Source organism: Hyalella azteca, unplaced genomic scaffold, assembly GCF_000764305.2.
Source record: "Hyalella azteca isolate HAZT.00-mixed unplaced genomic scaffold, Hazt_2.0.2 contig1509, whole genome shotgun sequence".
Lineage (NCBI taxonomy): Eukaryota > Metazoa > Arthropoda > Malacostraca > Amphipoda > Hyalellidae > Hyalella > Hyalella azteca.
Window position 1 is genome coordinate 39,867 of NW_025931825.1, and position 20,015 is coordinate 59,881.

The following is a 20,015-nucleotide window of genomic DNA, read 5'->3' on the forward strand; positions in this document are numbered from 1 at the left end:
TTGAGTGGGGATAATTAGTCTGTGATTTTTCAAGAACTGGCATCACATTGAACCTTCCTTCTATATATACGAAATGTTGTAGTTTAATTATATATAAGGCCAAGCAAGCATACAAAATTACTGATTGAGTGTTAGACTATTGCAAATTTGCCGATGCCTGTTTTGCAATTACAATTGATTGGTTTTTGAGTTATTGAGTTTCAAAAGTTTATAATATTTATTACTAAAATTTTGTTATTGTATCGTTACAAGCATATTAGAGTATTTACTTGAAGCATCAAGTGTTACATTTGTAGGCATGTTTACTTTTTAATGAATATTGCTTGCGTGTATTTTTCACATTACGGACCTTTCATCGGTAGGCATACAGTATCTTAAAGTAGAAATTCAAATAATGAAATAGTTTCAAAATTTATATCAAACAATTGCTGAGAAAACATTTGATGAGATTATTTCTTTCTCCCCATTTCATTTAATTTCGAATCATAAAGTTCGAATTTTACGGCGGAACAAAATTGCCACAAAAGCAGCTAATCCGAAAAGATTAACCGCGATTTTGAGGAAGAAGAACCTCACAATTGAGTGAGTGGACGTGACAGAAGACTTGAATGCTTGCTCAGCAAAAAAGATCAAACTTATTTCTGTAAATTAATATTATAAGTAATTATTACATAATTATCGTTATAATTTTTTTAATATACATTGCTGATCGGTGCCACGAGCTGGACTGTATTTAAAGCTATCACTCTCGAAAATAAATATTTATTAATGTGCTAAATTCAGACAAATTCTAATTAACAATTTTATTTCATGTTGTTGAATTTATAGCTGGCAAGGAGTGAAACGTAAGCAATAGGTGAAATTATTTACTAATTGACCAATAGTTTGGTCGAACATGGTTGAAAAAATAGCAACTAAACTAGCAAACATGGTGCACGAGGCTCAAGAGATTGTCAACCACCACTACAACCCTGGTGAGCATTTAAGTTGCTAATTGTCATTGTTTCTGGAAATAATTATACATACGTGTGATACAAAACTTTAACATCCAGCTGTGCGTAGAACATCTTGCTCCATTTAAGCCTGCAGGAGTAGAAAACATGCATGGAACTACATATTGCATTTCCTATATATAGACCTTCACAGTTACTATAAACATACAATCTACTCTATCTCAATTATTAATTGAATTCTTAGCTGCTTGCATGGATGCAAAGAACGTTAAAGTAATTTCGTTTCGCCCTTACGGAAAGACTTGTTCAGTTTTATTTTCTTATTTATTGTTAGAGAAGTTGTTTTCATTCTTTACTTTAATTGGGACTGTCATCGATTGAATTTTTTTACTCGTGATATAGAAACCAAATTCGTTTCCTCCATTTACTCACGTTTGAGAACGCAGAACCATATTCTTATATTACTCACAGCTTTGGACTCTTATCCAAGTAAACATAATATTGATCTGTCTTATCTATGATGGCTTATCAGTAATCCCTCTGATCAGCATGGGCTTTGCCCAGGTAGCTCGTTCACTGTAGGTTACATTCATGACGTATTTGATTACATAAGAATTAATTGCCCTACGTATTGGAAGACAGTCAAACAGCTTTCACTTCTCCAGAGCTATCACAGAAGTGGCAGGAATTAAGCTTAACCTCAATTTTTTATCAGCGCAATCAAGAGAATTTGACCTCTATTGATAAGTTTGATTTTTGGGGTTTAGGCTGGCTCAATATTACCATGATTGTACTTTATAAAAGTCCTGATGTTTCAGATGGCGTTTGATGTTACGTTGCAAAATAAAAGTACAATAATAACTGCAGTACGTGAAGAGATCGATCATAGGTTTATATTGCACGAACCATGCACAGATTCTGCAAACAAAAACAAATGGAGGCAGCCAAAGTATGATTGCGGTTAGGTCGAATTTAATACCGTGGTTGGCAATCCATAAAATTAAGAAATTTATTTGAATATAATTCCTTAATTTACTGAGCATTGCTCATCGTCAAATTATCAGTTGCTCACCATCAAAGGGTGAAAGCTTTAGTAATATATTCGAGTCTCAAGATTCACTGCAGACGTAGAAATCAGTTACGCAATAATGAGGTGCAGTGCATTACTTTCTTATGTCACCCTATACACATGCATGTATCGATTTATTTAGTACTTTTCAGGCTTCTTAAAAGTACAATGGTATTAAAGTTGCAGAGAGCATTTTCGAATAATTTTTGCGGAATGCGCAAAAAATTTAATTCTATGTTCACAGTTTACTACTTCGCAAACGTATTTAGGACAGTGTAACTATGTCTTTGGAAATGTTATAGACGTAATGTAAAATTTGTAAAGGGCGTGTGGTATTCAGTATACATAATTTCGGTATTCAGTATACAATGTTATTATTGCAAATGTGTGTGGGCAATTAAAGATTATTAATAATCATTATGAATATATTTGAGACAGTTTACAATGTCATCAAAAAATTTATTTACAGCAGTGCACACTTTTAATGCAGATGTATTTTAAGCAGTGTGCAATGCCACACACATTGTATATGCAACAATGTCACTGTAGATGCATTTATAGAGGGCAAATGTAATATTGCAGGTTTAATATTCGAAGTTATATTATTATTCTTGTATTTGTTCGTTGAAAAACTGGGAAAACGTTTTACTGAAATTTGACACTTCAAATATCAAGAATACACTACAACATAGCATTGTTCGATATTAACTCCAATAATCCCATAATTATAGGAATAATAATACGAATAATTAAGCCGTATTAGCTAACTTTTATTACTATTTCCGGCCAAAAATTGCTATTATGTGGGAGAACCAGTTAAAATTTTTGAACATACCAGAAAATTATGCCACTTTGATCCCATTTTTACTGTAGTATTGAAATATTGTAACATTCTAGGTCGATATTAAGATAGAGATAAAGGAATGTTGAGTACGCGTTGGCGCGATAAGGAAGCGTTACAGTAGAGCCCTCAGGGCAGAGCTGTGGCAGTAGCGAGCTAGTGACCATGCTGGTGATGTGTAAGTTGTACTAGGGAGTTTAGTTCTTAGACGAGTGCTGGCTGGAGTTGGGATGTTGCTGTTAAAGTTGGTACAATAGTATAGTGGTTGAAGTTGGTACGAGTGTATTGTGAAGTGAAGAGTGAAGTTCACGTTTATTGCATTTAAAACCATGTGATGAGCGTGTGCTGCAGCGTTTTGATTGATAATATTATATAATGCATTAGTCATTGTTGGGAATCAAATAACGATGATAACGTTACCAAGTGATTAGTGTAGTTTGCTTATTAATGAGAAAGGATTAATGTGCGATTATCTAAGTGCAAAATGTAAGCAAGAAAACTAGTGCTTCGATCAAGTTTTAAATGCCCATGCCATTTATTTCATTTGTATTTCATTCAAACACAACTCATTCTGCCTCTTCTATAACACACTTAAATGGCTTACCACCTAAATCGCCCAGTGATTCTTTGGATACATAAGTAATAATAAGTAAATAATAAAATAAATTGCTTACCAAGAACGTGGCCGAGTAATCTGAAATATATATCTTAGTCAACAAGTTTTAACCTTGAATGAATTGAGTTTTCCATGTCCCTAAACTATAGTTCCAGTGCCCGTGCGTCCCAATCATTTGATTATATATGCCACGAAAATTTGTGGTGTTTTCATGACGATCTAATTTGGACCCCAGGCTCCAAGTCACCATGAATACTTACCATACAGAACTATATATACCAGAATACATGTTACCATACAAAACTATATATACCAGAATACATGTTACCATACAAAACTATATATACCAGAATACATGTCGCCATACAAAACTATATATATACCAGAATACATGTCGCCATACAAAACTATATATGCCAGAATACATGTTACCATACAAAACTCTATATACCAAAATACATGTCGCCATACAAAACTATATATACCAGAACACATGTTACCATACAAAACTATATATACCAGAATACATGTCGCCTTACAGAACTATATATACCAGAATATATGCTACCATACAAAACTATATATACCAGAATACATGTCGCCATACAAAACTATTGTTACCTGTTAACCAAATATTTCCAGGAAATTCAGAAGTTCTTTGTGGTCAATAAAAACACAACGAAACCGTAACAATAGTATACCAAAACACAATAATATTAGGTTTTTGGTTTACGAACATGACAATCTGCACAAGATTCGTTGACAAGAATATCATAATCAAGTTTCTATTCTTGGCGTTTGATGTAACGAATCTTGTTTCTTCTTAATTAGGCACAACCTGTAAATAATTATTAACACGTATAGTAACTTCTGTAACACACTGCATGAGCTAAAAATTAGAAAAATAGCGCCATTAGAGTATATATTATTGAAATATTGGGATTAAAAATAGAATAAAATAATAATACCCTACGTTACTATATGTTTAATATTTCTTATTACATATATAAGAACATGCAAGTTCGATTTTTAATTTTTGAATATTAATATTAGAAATGAGCGGGGGAATAGATTGTGTTAAGCGATAAAAATTATATTGAAGGTGAAAAACCAGAAATTTGTTTTATATAAAACACATTTATATATTTTATATAAAAATTTGCTCTATAAAACTAAGGAATAAGAAATTCCAAACTAATAGTTTAATCATTTTGATATTATATAAGGGCATTAAATCATATCCTAATCGCGAAGGACGCCTATATTGTACGTATTGTACGTAAAATGCATTGTACGTATCTCAGAATAAAATTTGATGAATTTCTGAAAAAGTTTGAATTCAATTCTAAAGTTTGCGAGCAAGAGACCAGTTTACCATATCTTCCCTTTAAAAACTTTGTGTTATTGCACCTCCGAGAAGGACCAGACACGAGGCGATGTCAGAAAGTAAAAGAATTGTCAAATTTATAAAAACTTTTAATACCATTATATAGAATTAGCGCAAACCAAACGTCGCATGCAAATTTTTTCTGAGATTCAATCGTTAAGAATGTACCCTCATATGGGAAGGAGTTCAAAAGAATATATTACTCACGACCTTGTCGAGGAAATTTGAAGTAAATGTTAATAAATACGCAAATATTACATATATTATCATTTACAATGTTTCATGCATCGCTGATAAACTTAATTCCTCATTGTTCCTAAAGATGTTTAAGCATCTTACCTATACTAACTATTCAACATCTTACATGTACTTACTATACCCATGCAATACCTCAGGTGTACTGACCTCCAACATCTCATGTACCTATACGTATACTATCCAACATTTTACCTATACCTACCATCCAAGTTATATGTCCGTTGTCAAAATATACTATATTACCTATATATAACATAGTATATGGTAATAAGTATGCATACAATATTACCTGTACTACTACCCAACTTGTGCTAAAGTCCTGGACGTTGAACTGCCCGGCAGGCGACCTGTCACGCGGCGAGGTGTGCGAGGGCTGTCAGCGCCACATCCAGGACCGCTTCATCATGCGTGTGTTGGAGCGGTCATGGCACGAGGAGTGCCTTGTGTGTTGCGTGTGTCGTATGCAGCTCAACAGCTCCTGCTTCGCCAGGGACGACAAGATCTACTGCAAACTCGACTACGACAGGTGGGTAACTAACATGGTAGCATGTAAACGAATAGCTGTTCTCATCTACTGCAAACTCGACTACGACAGGTGGGTAACTAACATGGGTAGTAGGTAAACGAATAGCTGTTCTTTTAATTAATTATACTTCAGGTGTCTTTGTATTGTCGGGGGGCAGAGATGATAGTATAGAAACGATTAGTTTCCGATTTATTTTGATAAAAAAGACATTTTGTTGACGAATTATTAGCTTCTGAAGTGAACTCGATTACGGTTAACAAGCAATAATCTCTCCATCTACCGCGAGAGCTACGACGAACTATGTCAGATTTATCGCCAGAGATGCATGACATAAATGAGTGTAATGACAAATAACACTGTAAAATAAAAAGCGTGGTTATCTTTGTTATATTACTGACAGCATGTGGATGCAGGAAAGACGTTGTGGATGTTACGTGAGTTACATGTCATGTCTTAGTCACCAATTGAAAGGTTTTATGCAATGTGAAAAGCGTGGTGAATTGTGTTGAATATTTTTATTGTGGTGAATATTTTTTATTACAAAATTCATGCTACCATTTGAGATCGGTATTTATCTATTTTTTACTAATGAAAAAGTTCCTATAAAATAAAAAAAAACACGATAATTGACTTCATTTTTTATTTTACTCAGAAACGAGTATGATTTGTATGATATCCATGTTATTTAATTTAAACCCACTTTGTTTCGATACTCATTCAGACAAAATACTGATAAAAACGCTTTATTCATGAGCTGAATTGACCGCTGTAAAATTTAACCTATAAATATCGCAACGACCTCATTAATTATAATGAAGCGGGTGCATGATGCAGAATTGCCGGCATTTAAATAATTATCGATTGGAGGCCTCACAATGTCATCACATCCTATTTGTTTACAAGACTCCAGCCTAATATATTATGGATGCTATATACTCCGATCCCTTCTTTATATTGCCTGGAATCATCGCTATTTTATACGTATGGTGAATTATTGTTGTGCGCATTTCAACTAAAGACCTACTAAGTCGAAAAAGTTCAAGTTTAGAGTGCAATGAGTGACATAACCTCGCAGGTTATCAGTGAACAATATTTCTTTAACTTGTTGATCCGAGATGGAGATTTTTAAGCAAAATCTCCATGCAGTTCCAGGCTCAATATTTCATTGACCGGCGACAGTATCACGCTCACGATACGATGATTTGCCCGTTTAATATTTGCCAATTTTATAAACTCGATCAGGACGCAAATGCTGGCAAATTTTACGCGCTATGCGAGCCGTGATTTTCCAATTAAATACGCGCACGAGCTTCCAATATGAGCGACCGTTCACGATCGAGAGCCCTCGAGCCCAGACACGGCGCGTTATTGGAGGAGGGAACGTCGCGGAGGGGAGATGGAGGGGCAGTGCAGAAATGATGGAGAGGAGGGGCTGTGCAGAAGTGATGGAGGGGCTGTGCCGAAGTTATAAAGGGGCTGTGCAGAAGTGATGGAGGGGCAGTTCAGAAGTGATGGAGGGGTTGTGCGGAAGTGATGGAGGGGCAGTGTAGAATTGATGGAGGGGCAGTGCAGAAGTGATGGAGGGGCAGTGCAGAATTGATTGAGGGGCTGTGCAGAAGTGATGGAGGGGCAGTGCAGAAGTGATGGAGGGGCTGTGCAGAAGTGATGGATGGGCAGTGCAGGAGTGATGGAGGGGCAGTGCAGAATTGATTGAGGGGCAGTGCAGAAGTGATGGAGGGGCTGTGCAGAAGTGATGGAGGGGCAGTGTAGAATTGATGGAAGGGCAGTGCAGAAGTGATGGAGGGGCAGTGCAGAAGTGATGGAGGGGCAGTGCAGAAGTGATGGAGGGACAGTGCAGAAGTGATGGAGGGGCTGTGCAGAAGAATTCACTCTTTCAATTACTGTAGTGAAAGAGTGAATTCGCGAGATCACGTGGAAGTGAAAGGCACTCACATGCGCTTTACATCACTCACTGTATTATAAGTCAAGATGCGGAGCCTAATATACTATGTATATACTATACTATACTATACTATACTATACTATACTATACTATACTATACTATACTATACTATACTATACTATACACATAGCATTTAAAAGTTATTCCGAAATCTCGCGCTCCACGGGACTGGTTCTCGCCGGCGAGCAGGTGTTGGTCGCTACTGCGATGATGAATTTCGGACGGCAAAACGCAGGTGCAGAAATTTGTGACGTGGAAAGCCAACTGCTTTTTCTACTTCCTCTGAAAAACAATTTTTTCTTTACTTTCTACCTACGCACTTGTCTTTCATATGTTAATTTACTTAGCAAATTTTTTCTCTCATTGGATTTCATCCGTTGAATTTCAGGAGGAAAATTTGCCAGCCTATATCGTAATCCTACTCGATCTTTTCGGTACCAACAAGTTATTCAACTAATTCTTCGGACTTGATTGTTCTGCAGAATCTAAACTCGGTTTCCATTTGTTAAAAAAAATCACAGATCAATTGTTTTTCTCTAGTGACTGTCCCGTGATTTCAGAGGACAAATACATTAAAGTTCATTTTGGAAAACCTGTCTATTGATTAATTCATCTTTTCCCGCAAATTATGAGTGGAAATTTGGTCCCTCCGCTACTGACTTTGCCTCACTTGAGGACAAAATACCTTTCCCTTTATTTCGAAAAATCACTCTTCTAGTAAATAAGTGGTAATTCGGAAAATCATTCCTCTAGTAAATTAGTGGTGATTCGGAAAATCATTCCTCTAAATGTCGGAAAATCATTCTTCATCCTAACATATCCTCGGATTCCGTCCCTTCCACGACTGTACCCTCTGTATGTGCGGACAAAATACTGCAGCAGACGCGTCAGTTCCCCTCGTGTGACAGCTTGCAGCGTGCAACAGCTGCGGCACCGCGGCTGCTGCTGCAGAAATATTAATTCTTTCCGTCCGTGCCTGCTGATCGATGCGAGTGCTCGGCCAGACTTACGGATGAGGTATAAGCGAGAACTTAATTAAACTTCCCGCCAATATGTGATATCATAACCTGACCTTATGACACAAATAATTTAATTTCGAAGTGAACTTCTCTGACCGTCACTTATTACGAAATTTTTCACCTACAAAACAGGCTTCGATTAATTGTTAATATGAAATATGAAGCCTTCACTCTGAATGATCAAATTGCGTACGATTTTATGAACGATTTCATACTAAAATCGTTAAAAGTATGGCTAAAGTTAATTGTTGAAATCGAATCGGGTCATGATATGCATGCAGTAAAATGAATTATAAGTACCGCATGCTGTATGTTACATGTCTAGCATGTCAAACATATCAGCCCCCGAGCGAACGTAGAGCATTTCACCAAAACATTGGCATCCATACAGCCTCTTTCCCAACTTTGTAACTTCAACCTAATACAAGATAATTAATGGCCTTCAATTGCAATTATTTATTAGCATGTAATAAATATTATCCCTACTTGCAGCAGTAACGTATCTCAGCAACTCAATAACTTTGTACTCAGGATTGACAAATAGGCCCATAACACTCAAATTACTACAATTAATTATTAAGATCATCATATTCCCGATGCTTAAATTATCATACAAATTTTATACCGCAACCTCGATCCTAATTCGAATCGCCTTCTCTGATGGTCCGCCGTGTCGCTAAACTTGTACCACTTGAGATAAGACGGACCTCGATCTTGTGAAGAATGACGGGTCACAAGTGCGCTCAACAACTTCAACAATTACTGCTACTCGAGGGTCTAATTTTTATATTTTTTATGTCGTTTATGTGTTAGATTCTTTCGAATTCGACAAATTTTTTCATAAGCTGAATTATTTATATGATGGCCTAACAAAGTGAGGGAATGGTGCACGTTTGAATATGGTGTTTGAAAACAAATTTTACGCGTAAATAGAACGGTATGAGACTTTAAGATTTACGTAGACGACGCAAAATCAATTCTGATTAAACTAGGTACGAAATTTGTAATAAATATTTTTGTGAATGGAAATTTACACTCGTCCACTTTCAAAGTTACACCCAAAAATTGATCACTACAATCCTGATGTTAAAAAAAATATTATCAGCAACATGCTCAATTATAGCGTTTGAACGTGAAATTTTTGAAGGCGTACGATCTTTGAAGGCATGTTCTGATATGAGGTAGAAACTTTCCACTATATTGTTCCACAATCTATTAACTAAATGCATGATCTTTAAAGTCACATTATGATATTAGGCATAAACATTCCCTCTGTTTAGCTTCACAATCTATGTAGATGATCTTTGAAGGCATACTTCGGCATTAGGTATAAACTTTCCCTCTGTACAAGGAGGGAACTGTTTTATAAGTTATATCCAGGGCAATCTAGGGGAACCTACTTTATTGCACGTATTTCTACTGGGAGCCTTTTTTTCTAGCAACCAATTCTCAATAAAATAGGTTCCCCTAGGTTGCCCTGGATATAACTGTTAGAAATAAGTTTCCCAGTAGAGCCTGTAGAGCCCCACAATCTATACACGAGATGATCCTTGAAGGCATATCAGTAGCAGTTGGCATAGACTGATAGCCCCTAGCTGACACTTCTGATAAGAGACAATAGCAGGCACTTCACACCTTCGCTCTGCACCTTTCACTGATAACACTGCGAGACAGGTTTGTCTTCATCCCTAACTCCCCACATATCAATGAGAACAACTTCCTCCGCGTAATTGTTCTCACATGTAATAAATACTACCTCGAAACTATGGACTTAGTATTTGAAACAAAGACTGTACGCAGTTAATAATTTGTGACCGTGAATATGATAAAAATACAGACAATTTTTTCTAAGTGATGTTTATTTACATTCATTGCCAATGTTACAACTTTAGGGGGGGATTTTTTTACGAATAATACATATATGAGCTTATTTCGCATTAAATTGTTTACGGCGAAGAAAAATCACTGCCTATTCGATATTCTTCGGCCAAAACCTTTGTATGAATTTATCAAAAATTTTTTACTAAAGAAATTTTTATCTTTATCACGCATCTACCATTTATTGTTCTTGGTGAAGAGGTTATCAACCCATTTCCCCACAGATTGTTCTCAATGAAGTGACCGGATGAACCCATTTCCCCACAGATTATTCTCAGTGAAGTGACCGAATGAACCCATTTCCCCACAGATTATTCTCAGTGAAGTGACCGAATGAACCCATTTCCCCACAGATTATTCTCAGTGAAGTGACCGAATCAACCCATTTCCCCACAGATTGTTCTCAGTGAAGTGACCGAATCAACCCATTTCCCCACAGATTGTTCTCAGTGAAGTGCGCAGGCTGCGGAGATCGTCTGCTACCGCACGAACTCGTGATGCGCGCTCAGCAGCTTGTTTTCCACCTCCACTGCTTCGCCTGCGTCGTCTGCTGTCGGGTAAGCCTTAGACCAAACCCAAACTTATTCACATCATCTCAACATGCCACAAAATGCATGCTTATTTCGTAAAAAATATAGTCATTGTTGATTTATATGGCTAAATTAAAACTGTCGCCCTTCCATACCAGCACGGAACTACATTCAGTGCGTACGGGACGATTTTGACATAATTTGTACACAATTCTTATTTTATGCTAATGATTTGATGACTGATTAAACTTGATGTTTTTCTGAGTAAATTAAAACGATGTTGGTAACAAGAGCAAAGGCAGCAGGCAGTCGTCTGGTGCGTTGAAAGATTGAAAATCAAGTCAAGTTAGTCGTGGATGAAAGCTTGAACGATTACCCTGCTATAATTAACGATAAATCAAAATAAATGATGAGATAACACCGTAACCATCTAAAACGCGAACGCGTAAAACTGGCGTTCAAAGTGACCGTCAGTTTAGATTGTTATTAGAGATTATTTGGGGAATCGGAACCATCGGGAACTAAAATTAGACGAAAGCGTGAAATTAACAGGAATATGAAATAATCGAGAACGAGAAATAACCGGAAATGAACTGCCAAGTGAAACATAGGAGTTGATAAAAGAACATGAGAGTAACTACGAATTACTAAGAAGAACTTAGCAGTTACCATGAGCAACATAGGAGCTAACAAGAGGGAAAGAGCTAGGAGTTAAGGACATGATTGGAGCAGTCATTAATTTAGGAACGTAGAAGGTATTTTTTATAGGAACTTAAGAGTTCCTCAGACTGACGCATAGGAGTCGCGCTCCGCAGGCGTTGCAGAAGGGCGACCAGTACGTGCTGCGTGGCCACCAGCTCTTCTGCCGCGCCGACTACGAGAAGGAACTTTTCCTGCTGCAGCAGACGCCTCAGAGCGAGTGGCTGTGTGAGTACTGCTCTGTACAATCTTGCTAGTCTTCTTAATTTTAATGATTGTTAGGATTTTTGATGTAAACAATTGATATTACCCACAATTCAATCGATCATTAACATTCTTAATGCAAACTATTGTATGATTTTTAAACAGTCTTTGTGATTATCCATCATCATCATCATCATCATCATCATCATCATCATATCCAGTCATAAGAATATCAGTAATGGAAGTACACGTCATTATCTTCTTTGTGGTCCTTCAGTATTCGGGAAAAATAAGCGGATTTGGAATCAAAATCAGCAATTATATTAACTATAGACATTTTACTGGCCGTCGCTGAAACCCTTCATAAATTATATGAATTATTAACAGAAGAGTCGCAATTTATTAAAGTTTAAATAAGCGTCCCAGATTATATTAATTAAACAGATAAAGCATAAGTCATTGAACCTCAATCTACCGTATATTCTCTATGGTCCAAACCTAATTTTATCCATATTTTCTTTCGGTCTATTATCCGATCATATGAACATCAGTATTGTAAGTACGCGTCATTATCTTCGTTATGGCGTTTCCGTATTGGGAAAATATGAGGATTTAGAACCAAAATCAGGATTTACGATACCTATATGTTTTTTCAACGACCGTTGCCAAAACTCTTCATAAATCGTATGAATCATTAACAGAGGAGTCGCAATATAAAAACAAGGAAGCTAAATAAACGTCCCAGATTATAAAAAAGAATTAAAACGGTTGATGCATAAGACAATGAACCTCAACTGACCGTATATTCTATATCGTCTAAACCATATTTTATCCATAGCATCTCACTGTCTGCAGGTCCCCTAGGGGACGACTTCATCGTGGAGGAAGGGTCGCGTCCCAGGGACGGCCGGAGAGGACCCAAGCGTCCCCGCACCATCCTGACCTCGTCCCAGCGCAAGCAGTTCATGAACTCCTTCAACATCTCGCCCAAGCCCTGCAGGAAGGTGAGGCTTGCACTCCTTCAACATCTCGCCCAAGCCCTGCAGGAAGGTGAGGCATGCACTCCTTCAACATCTCTCCCAAGCCCTGCAGGAAGGTGAGGCTTGCACTCCTTCAACATCTCGCCCAAGCTTGGACGAGATGTTGATCTTGGGATCTTTATTATTTACATGTCACGATTTGTTCGGTAAACTTTCATCACTGCTAGTTTTTACTCTAATTCCTTTTTATGTTAACTAAATTTTATTCAATGCGAAGTTTTTACAGCATTTTTTTAAATGCTAGACGACTCAATACTGTACACTAATAATATATTTGATGCAAAATTTTTTCGAGCATTTTTTTCAGAATGCTAGACGACTCAATACTGTACATTAATAGTACTTCTTATCTATTCATATTAATATGTTAAAAAGTAAGCCTACTTTATGCTATTATTTCCCAATTGGACTCGTGATTCATTATTAAGTTTGACGGTGGGCAGGTCCGAGAACAGCTAGGCAAGGAGACCGGGCTGAGCGTGCGCGTGGTGCAGGTTTGGTTCCAGAACCAGCGCGCCAAGATGAAGAAACTCCAGCGCAGGGCTAAATGCACTCCTTCAACATCTCCCCCAAGCCCTGCAGGACGGTGAGACACGCACTCCTTCAACATCTCGCCCAAGCCCTGCAGGAAGGTGAGGCTTGCACTCATTCAACATCTCGCCCAAGCCCTGCAGGAAGGTGAGGCATGCACTCCTTCAACATCTCGCCCAAGCTTGGGCGAGATGTTGATCTTGGGATCTTTAGTACTTACATGTCACCGATTTGTTCGGTAAAAACTTTCACCACTGCTGCTTTTTACTCTCGTGCCTTTTCATGTTAACAAAATTTTATTCAATGCGAAATTTTTCCAGCATTTTTTTTAGAATGCTAGACTACTCAATACTGCACATTAATAGTACTTTTGATCTTGACATATTAATCTGCTAAAAAGCAAACCTACTCTCTGCTATTATTTCACAACTGGAATCGTGATTCATTATTAAATTCAACGGTCGGCAGGTCCGAGAACAGCTTGGCAAGGAGACCGGCCTGAGCGTGCGCGTGGTGCAGGTTTGGTTCCAGAACCAGCGCGCCAAGATGAAGAAACTCCAGCGCAGGGCTAAACACAACAACGAACAGAATAACAACAACACAGACGAAAAGGAGGAGAAAGATGACAAGGAAGGAGTGCCGAAAAAAGAAGCCGCTGATGGTGAGTCGTTGTAGTTTTCTGAGGAGAGAAGTAATTAATTCAACAAGAGTGTTCTGTAGCATTTTAGTTAAGCTTGAAATTGTTCATATATGCCAAGTTTGTGCTTTATGAGCTATCAGCATTGGAAAATTCACTCATTTTAAGTGAATTTGCTGTTGATCAAAGTCTTTTAAACAAACTTTGATAATTACATACTTGCTCAGAAATTTGTGCCTAAATTAATTGTCAAATACTTTTCCGAATGACTGATGATTAAAAAAATTGAAAGTCTTCGGAGTAGCGCTGGCAGAGCCACAAGGGATCATTCAGGTCGTCTAACGAACTGAATTGATAAGCTATCGATGTTAAGAAACTCAATTGACTCGTACGGCGTCAGCAGTGATTTAGATAAGATTGTGTTGCAATGTGTGTCTTATCTGTATAAATATTCCTCGCTTATTACAAGCTGCTATATAACGTAGTCAAGTGCGTCCCGACCTCACCCGTTTAATATTGCCTTTAAATTCACAATTTTTTCGTCGAATGCTTTTGATTAAATTACAACTATACAGGCTCGAGTATAAAGTACTTCTGTTCATTTATCTGTGTTGACGAGGACTTTGATATCATATAATTTTATGAATCATTTTATGAGAGAGTGATAGTGATTACTTAGAATAATAGTTGATTAAATGCTGGTCATCCCGTGGTTTGTTGATGTAGGCTTCTGGAAATAGGCCTACATTTTATAATAGGTTAACGAGGGGTGGGCAAACAATTTTCATCGCCGCACTATCAGGATCTTTATTTATTTCGCCCACCGAAACAGCAGTTGTTGCTTATTGTAATTCTGACTGTTTTTATTTATTCCTACTTTTCTTACATTTCATGTCATGCACAGATTTCTATTCATTCAATTATATCGCGAACATTGGCTAATATACTTAATTATTAATCAAACGATAACGATATGGCTATTGACGATACTTTAATAACGATACACTGGCTGTTTAGGGACGGATTTATATTGGTCAGATTTTCAGCACCGTAAAAAAGTGAAATTTTTTTCTGACAGGCAGGAGACGATCGTTTTTCATTATTTAGGTTTATAGTTACTAATTTCGAGCGATTTTGTATTATACGTAACAGTATTTGATCTTTCCGTCTGCTTTCCGCTAAACCGAAATTAAAAACCACTTTCCAGTGGGCTGGTTTTGTTTTCAAATTACTGACAACAACTCAATAGCGCTTTACAGTTCCAAACCATATATTCTTTCCTCTTAATCCGAACAGGAATGTCAGTTTTCTATATCATACAGCACTGACTTTCAGGTTTTCAGTACTTTTCGACAGAGACTTCGGTTAATATTATCTGTCTATACGCGCCGTAATTAAGTATTCAACATGCCTCCGTTGACTCACAAACAAACGTTTGTTTTCACGAACAATCTAATCCAAAATTTTACTACGTCGCTGTTTGTTTCTTCTTCAGCTGGGAAGCTCGCCTGTTGAACGTTTGCCTTTATTAATTTTGTCCTCCTTTCGCAATGAACTGCCAAGGACACCAGCCCTCACTTTTCCCTCCACTCGCCCGTCAGTTTATAGCCTCTCCCTCCACTCACCCGTCAGTTTATAGCCTCTCCCTCCACTCGCCCGTCAGTTTATAGCCTCTCCCTCCACTCGCCCGTCAGTTTATAACCCCTACCTATACGCACTTGACCAAAGTAAGACTATAACCCCTTCCTTCCCTTGCTTCCCCCAGGCACATTCGGGGGCCTCACCCCCCTGGACGCGGCCGACTCCCCCTACGCCACGACCCCCAAGAGCAACAGCGGGGGGGTAGTCGCTCCCTATTCCCCGGAGGCGGAAAGTTTTCCGGCGCACTCCGGCGAGTCTTTTTGCGGGTCGGACCTGAGCCTCGACGACTCGAGAATGGACGGCTTCGATGACGACAGAGATTCGTGAGTCAAGTCTCGATGGAGGTGTTTATTTTCTTAGCATTAAAACACTTGGATTTCATTACAGAGAAATTTCTTACACGAGGTAGGCTAACCGATTGTGAACACTGTGAGGAAAATAGAGGAATAGCAACACTGAACAGCATCAATCTCAGTGGAAATAGGATGATTGATAACAAACGCTTTAAATATATATAACGAAAAGCGGATAATTGATAATAAAACGCTGTAAATAACTAAAAGTTTTTTCTCAATTCCCCAGTTCCGCGACATCGACGACATCGCAGCAGCAGCAGACGGCGAGCACAGCCCTCAGCAGCACCAGCATGAGCAACAATAATGGGGAAGTGACAAGCCTGGTGGGATTATCCTCGAGTATTTACCCCCAAATTAACCCCATTGACAAGCTCTACCTCATGCACAACTCATACTTCGAGCACTGACGCTCAGCTAACCACGCAGCGAACAGCGTGGCTTCTAATCCCCACGAAGAACCTTCTTCTCTTCCCCTTCCCCCACCCCCAGCTCCACCCCATCACCCCCAGGTAGTACAACCCTCGTCTATCCCCATGCCCTTGGGAGTGGGGGTGCCACTGTGGCACACTCCCCAAAAGCCCCAGAGATTCGGGAGTGCCATCGCGGGGCTGTGGGCGCACGAGCTCGGCGATGCGACGTGACGAGGCTCATGAAACGCCATTGAAAATCTCACATAAATTATAAATACAAAATGAATCAAGGCTATGAGGCAAAATTGATTGGATAATTATAATTATATCAAAACTCGACTTTGAAAGTTCACCAATGATTTGAAGGCAAAGATAACGCTAAGTAAATTTATCATATCTTCATTGAAAATTTTTCAGAGAACCGCTCCATCATCTGTACAAAACATTTTATAGAATACAAAAAACAATCATCAGTGAAGTTTTGGTTCTATTTTGTGGTCGCAATTTCAGTGAATTAATAGATGCAACTTGATTATCTTAAAATTGAAGCCCCATAAAAAACTGTTTCTGGACTGTAAATACTGTTGAATATATCAAAAATCAAAATCGAAAAGTAAACGTGTTGAGCAATGTAATAACATGCGAGTATTGCTGAAACATGTTTTACTTTGTACATATTTTAATTCGTGTCATAATTACGTGTTATTGAAAGACAACAATAAATACCTGGATAGATTTAAGGTTACTTGGAGGTATGAATTCTGATTCTCGACCTTAAAGATAAAAACAGATTTTTATACGAAAAATTTTGCCTACTACTATTAATTACGTTTCAAAAAAATAACATTCACTTCGCAACTAAAAATTATTCGAAATTTAATTGAGAATGTGAAAAAATTTATTTAAAAAAAAGAGTCAATTGTGTGGATGTCATTTATTTTTCTTAAGGCAACTTTTCAGCTTTAGAATATCCGAACTCTTAAAATTGAATGGTAATTTATACCATCTAATTAATTAAGCAGTAATATTTCCATTAAATTTTCAATTTTTATCGTTCCCTAAGAAGCAATAATGAAGTTGATAATTGATGACCAGGGAAAGAACTAAACAAGAACAAATTCGTTACTGCTATTTTGACTCGATTCAATATTGTCAGTATTCATTTTTGACTGATTTCAGAGGCGACTGCACTCAGTTTTGACTGGTTTCAGCGGTGACTGTACTCAGTTTTGACTGATTTCAGTGGTGACTAGTTTTTCACTAAAGCATCTGCTAATGTTATCTCTAGGCTTAATGAATGTGATATTCATGTTGTAACTGTAATGTATATCTCCTCTTAGAGTTAGCAATGTTGGTGAATAAGAACTTGATTCCTCAACAAACATTCTATGTGCATTTATGCCTCAATTTTAAGTGCAATTCTCTTTTTTTTTAATTATTATTTACACTTAAAAATTTTAGTTCTACTTCCGCCTAATTGGTTTAATCACAAAATAGTTTAGTATTATTTATTTTTACGTTTCGATGAGTTACAAATTTCTTTTATTATTTTAAACTACAATGGCGTACATTCTTAATGGTTTTCATTATTAAATTTTATTTTTAGATATAATTTATACGCTATTTTCTATTAATTGATCCACGCGATATTTCGCCTTGAAATTTTCATAGTAATCTGATGCCAGACCTACCCTTCCTGACGCATCACTTTTGAGCCACGGGATATTATTGAAACATCCATCACAAATATTATAATAACGATCAAGCTAAACTCATTCTAAATAATATTCGTAATGGAAATTAGAAGGACAATAAGATATATGAGTATAATTTAAAATTTTTACAAATTTAGGAAGGAAATTTTAGAAAATTTCTTCACGTAACCGAATGCGTAACCATGATACACTAGTCATTGTTTTAAGTTATATAGGCATTCACCTCGATTTATGTCAACAATATTTAATAACAATTAGAAGAACAATATATTGTTCCGGTGCCGTGACAAGGCAGAAAGTATTATATTTACATTGAAGAAGCAATCATGTTTTTCTTTCATAACTATTTATTAGCAATTATAACTTTTCCATTAATTCAACTTTGTCGCTTTCGTTTCCACTGGATTTCTATACCTATACATGTTTTCTTTACCTCCTTATTGAGTCTGCTTCTACATTTTATCATTTATTTTTTTCTTTCTGAGTTCTTTTGCGTTTCAATTCAACTTTTATTTTTTTATTTTCAGTCCGAATTTCTGTGGCTGTTGTAATTTTAATTCTAGTCATTTATTATTTATCATTTATTAAATTTTTGGTAGAATTCTTTTTTTTTCATTTTAAATATTATCGCTTACATTAAATTTTGTGTGTTGTTGTGCCACAACTCTGTTCTTCTGTTCATGAAGAACATAAAAGAAATGTGTTATATCGAACCTGCGATCGCTCGTTTCATTTCCCTGCCACAGACGAACGATTCCACACGATTAGATGTCACACGAATTTTAGTTCTAAAAAATTACATAGAAAAGCATTTAAAAACTTTCCAAAAATTCATGCTTCTTGCAAATATTTTCTACATGAATCAAATTATACATATGATTTCAACCTAATCAATATAATATTAGCTGATAAAAAAAAACGTTCTCTTCATTTGTCCTCATGGATAGAACTGAATGCTATCTGAGAACCCAGGCCATGAGGGGCTTGCGGTTCTGCAAAGGCAGTTTTGCAGTTCTCTAAATGAAGGACTCGAATTTTTTGGGAAACTGTGTAGAAGTTTGTGAAAAAAATTTCCAAGCATTTTCGGCTGAGGGATGATCGAGCGAGGGAGCGTGGCGGCCATTTTGTGCCGCGCTGCTGCGAGGGGAAAGGGGGAGCGGGGGCGGGAAAGAGGGGGAGGTGGGTGTAGAGGGAGAGAGTGGTATGGGGGAGAGGGGAGAGGTGAGTGGGGAAGAAGGAAAAGAGATGTAGGAGAGAATAGAGAGGGGAGTATGTGAGAGGGGAGAGTTTCTTAGGAGAGAGGGAAGAGGGGAGTGGGGGAGAAGGGAGAGAGAAATTGTCCTCTTGATTTTAAACCTGATTTTTGTAACCGATATGTCGATGATACTTTTTTACTGTTCAAGCATCCTTCTCATGTGGCCCTTTTCTTTGATTATCTAAACCTCCAACATCATTCAATAAAATTCAACATGGAGCTTTAAACCAACAACATTAATGAAATGTCAACTTAGCATGTCTTATCATATTTAAATGAATCAATATATGAGTTAAGAAAGGCATACAGAGCAAATGTTTACATTTTTCTATTGCAATGAATTCAACTAATACGGATCTCTGAAATATTCACTGATGGAAGATTAATCCAATTTTTCGTTTTCGATCTAGAATATTATAATTTAAACATGACCATGCATAATTTTTATGGAAGGTATTGAACTCGCTCGAGCAACCTCGTTGTTCT

The 20,015-nt window shown here is 37.2% G+C and overlaps 1 protein-coding gene across 1 annotated transcript; it reads left to right on the top strand.

Moving 5' to 3' along the window:
• Window positions 1-779: 779 nt before the first annotated feature.
• LOC108679576 (LIM homeobox transcription factor 1-beta) lies at window positions 780-17,412 on the top strand. Its single transcript, XM_047882791.1, has 8 exons — window positions 780-974; window positions 5,467-5,650; window positions 10,951-11,068; window positions 11,857-11,968; window positions 12,800-12,948; window positions 13,984-14,176; window positions 15,918-16,116; window positions 16,376-17,412. Exons 1-8 carry the CDS (start codon window positions 896-898, stop codon window positions 16,554-16,556), a joined length of 1,215 nt encoding a protein of 404 aa, XP_047738747.1. The 5' UTR covers window positions 780-895; the 3' UTR covers window positions 16,557-17,412.
• The last annotated feature ends 2,603 nt before the right edge of the window (window positions 17,413-20,015 follow it).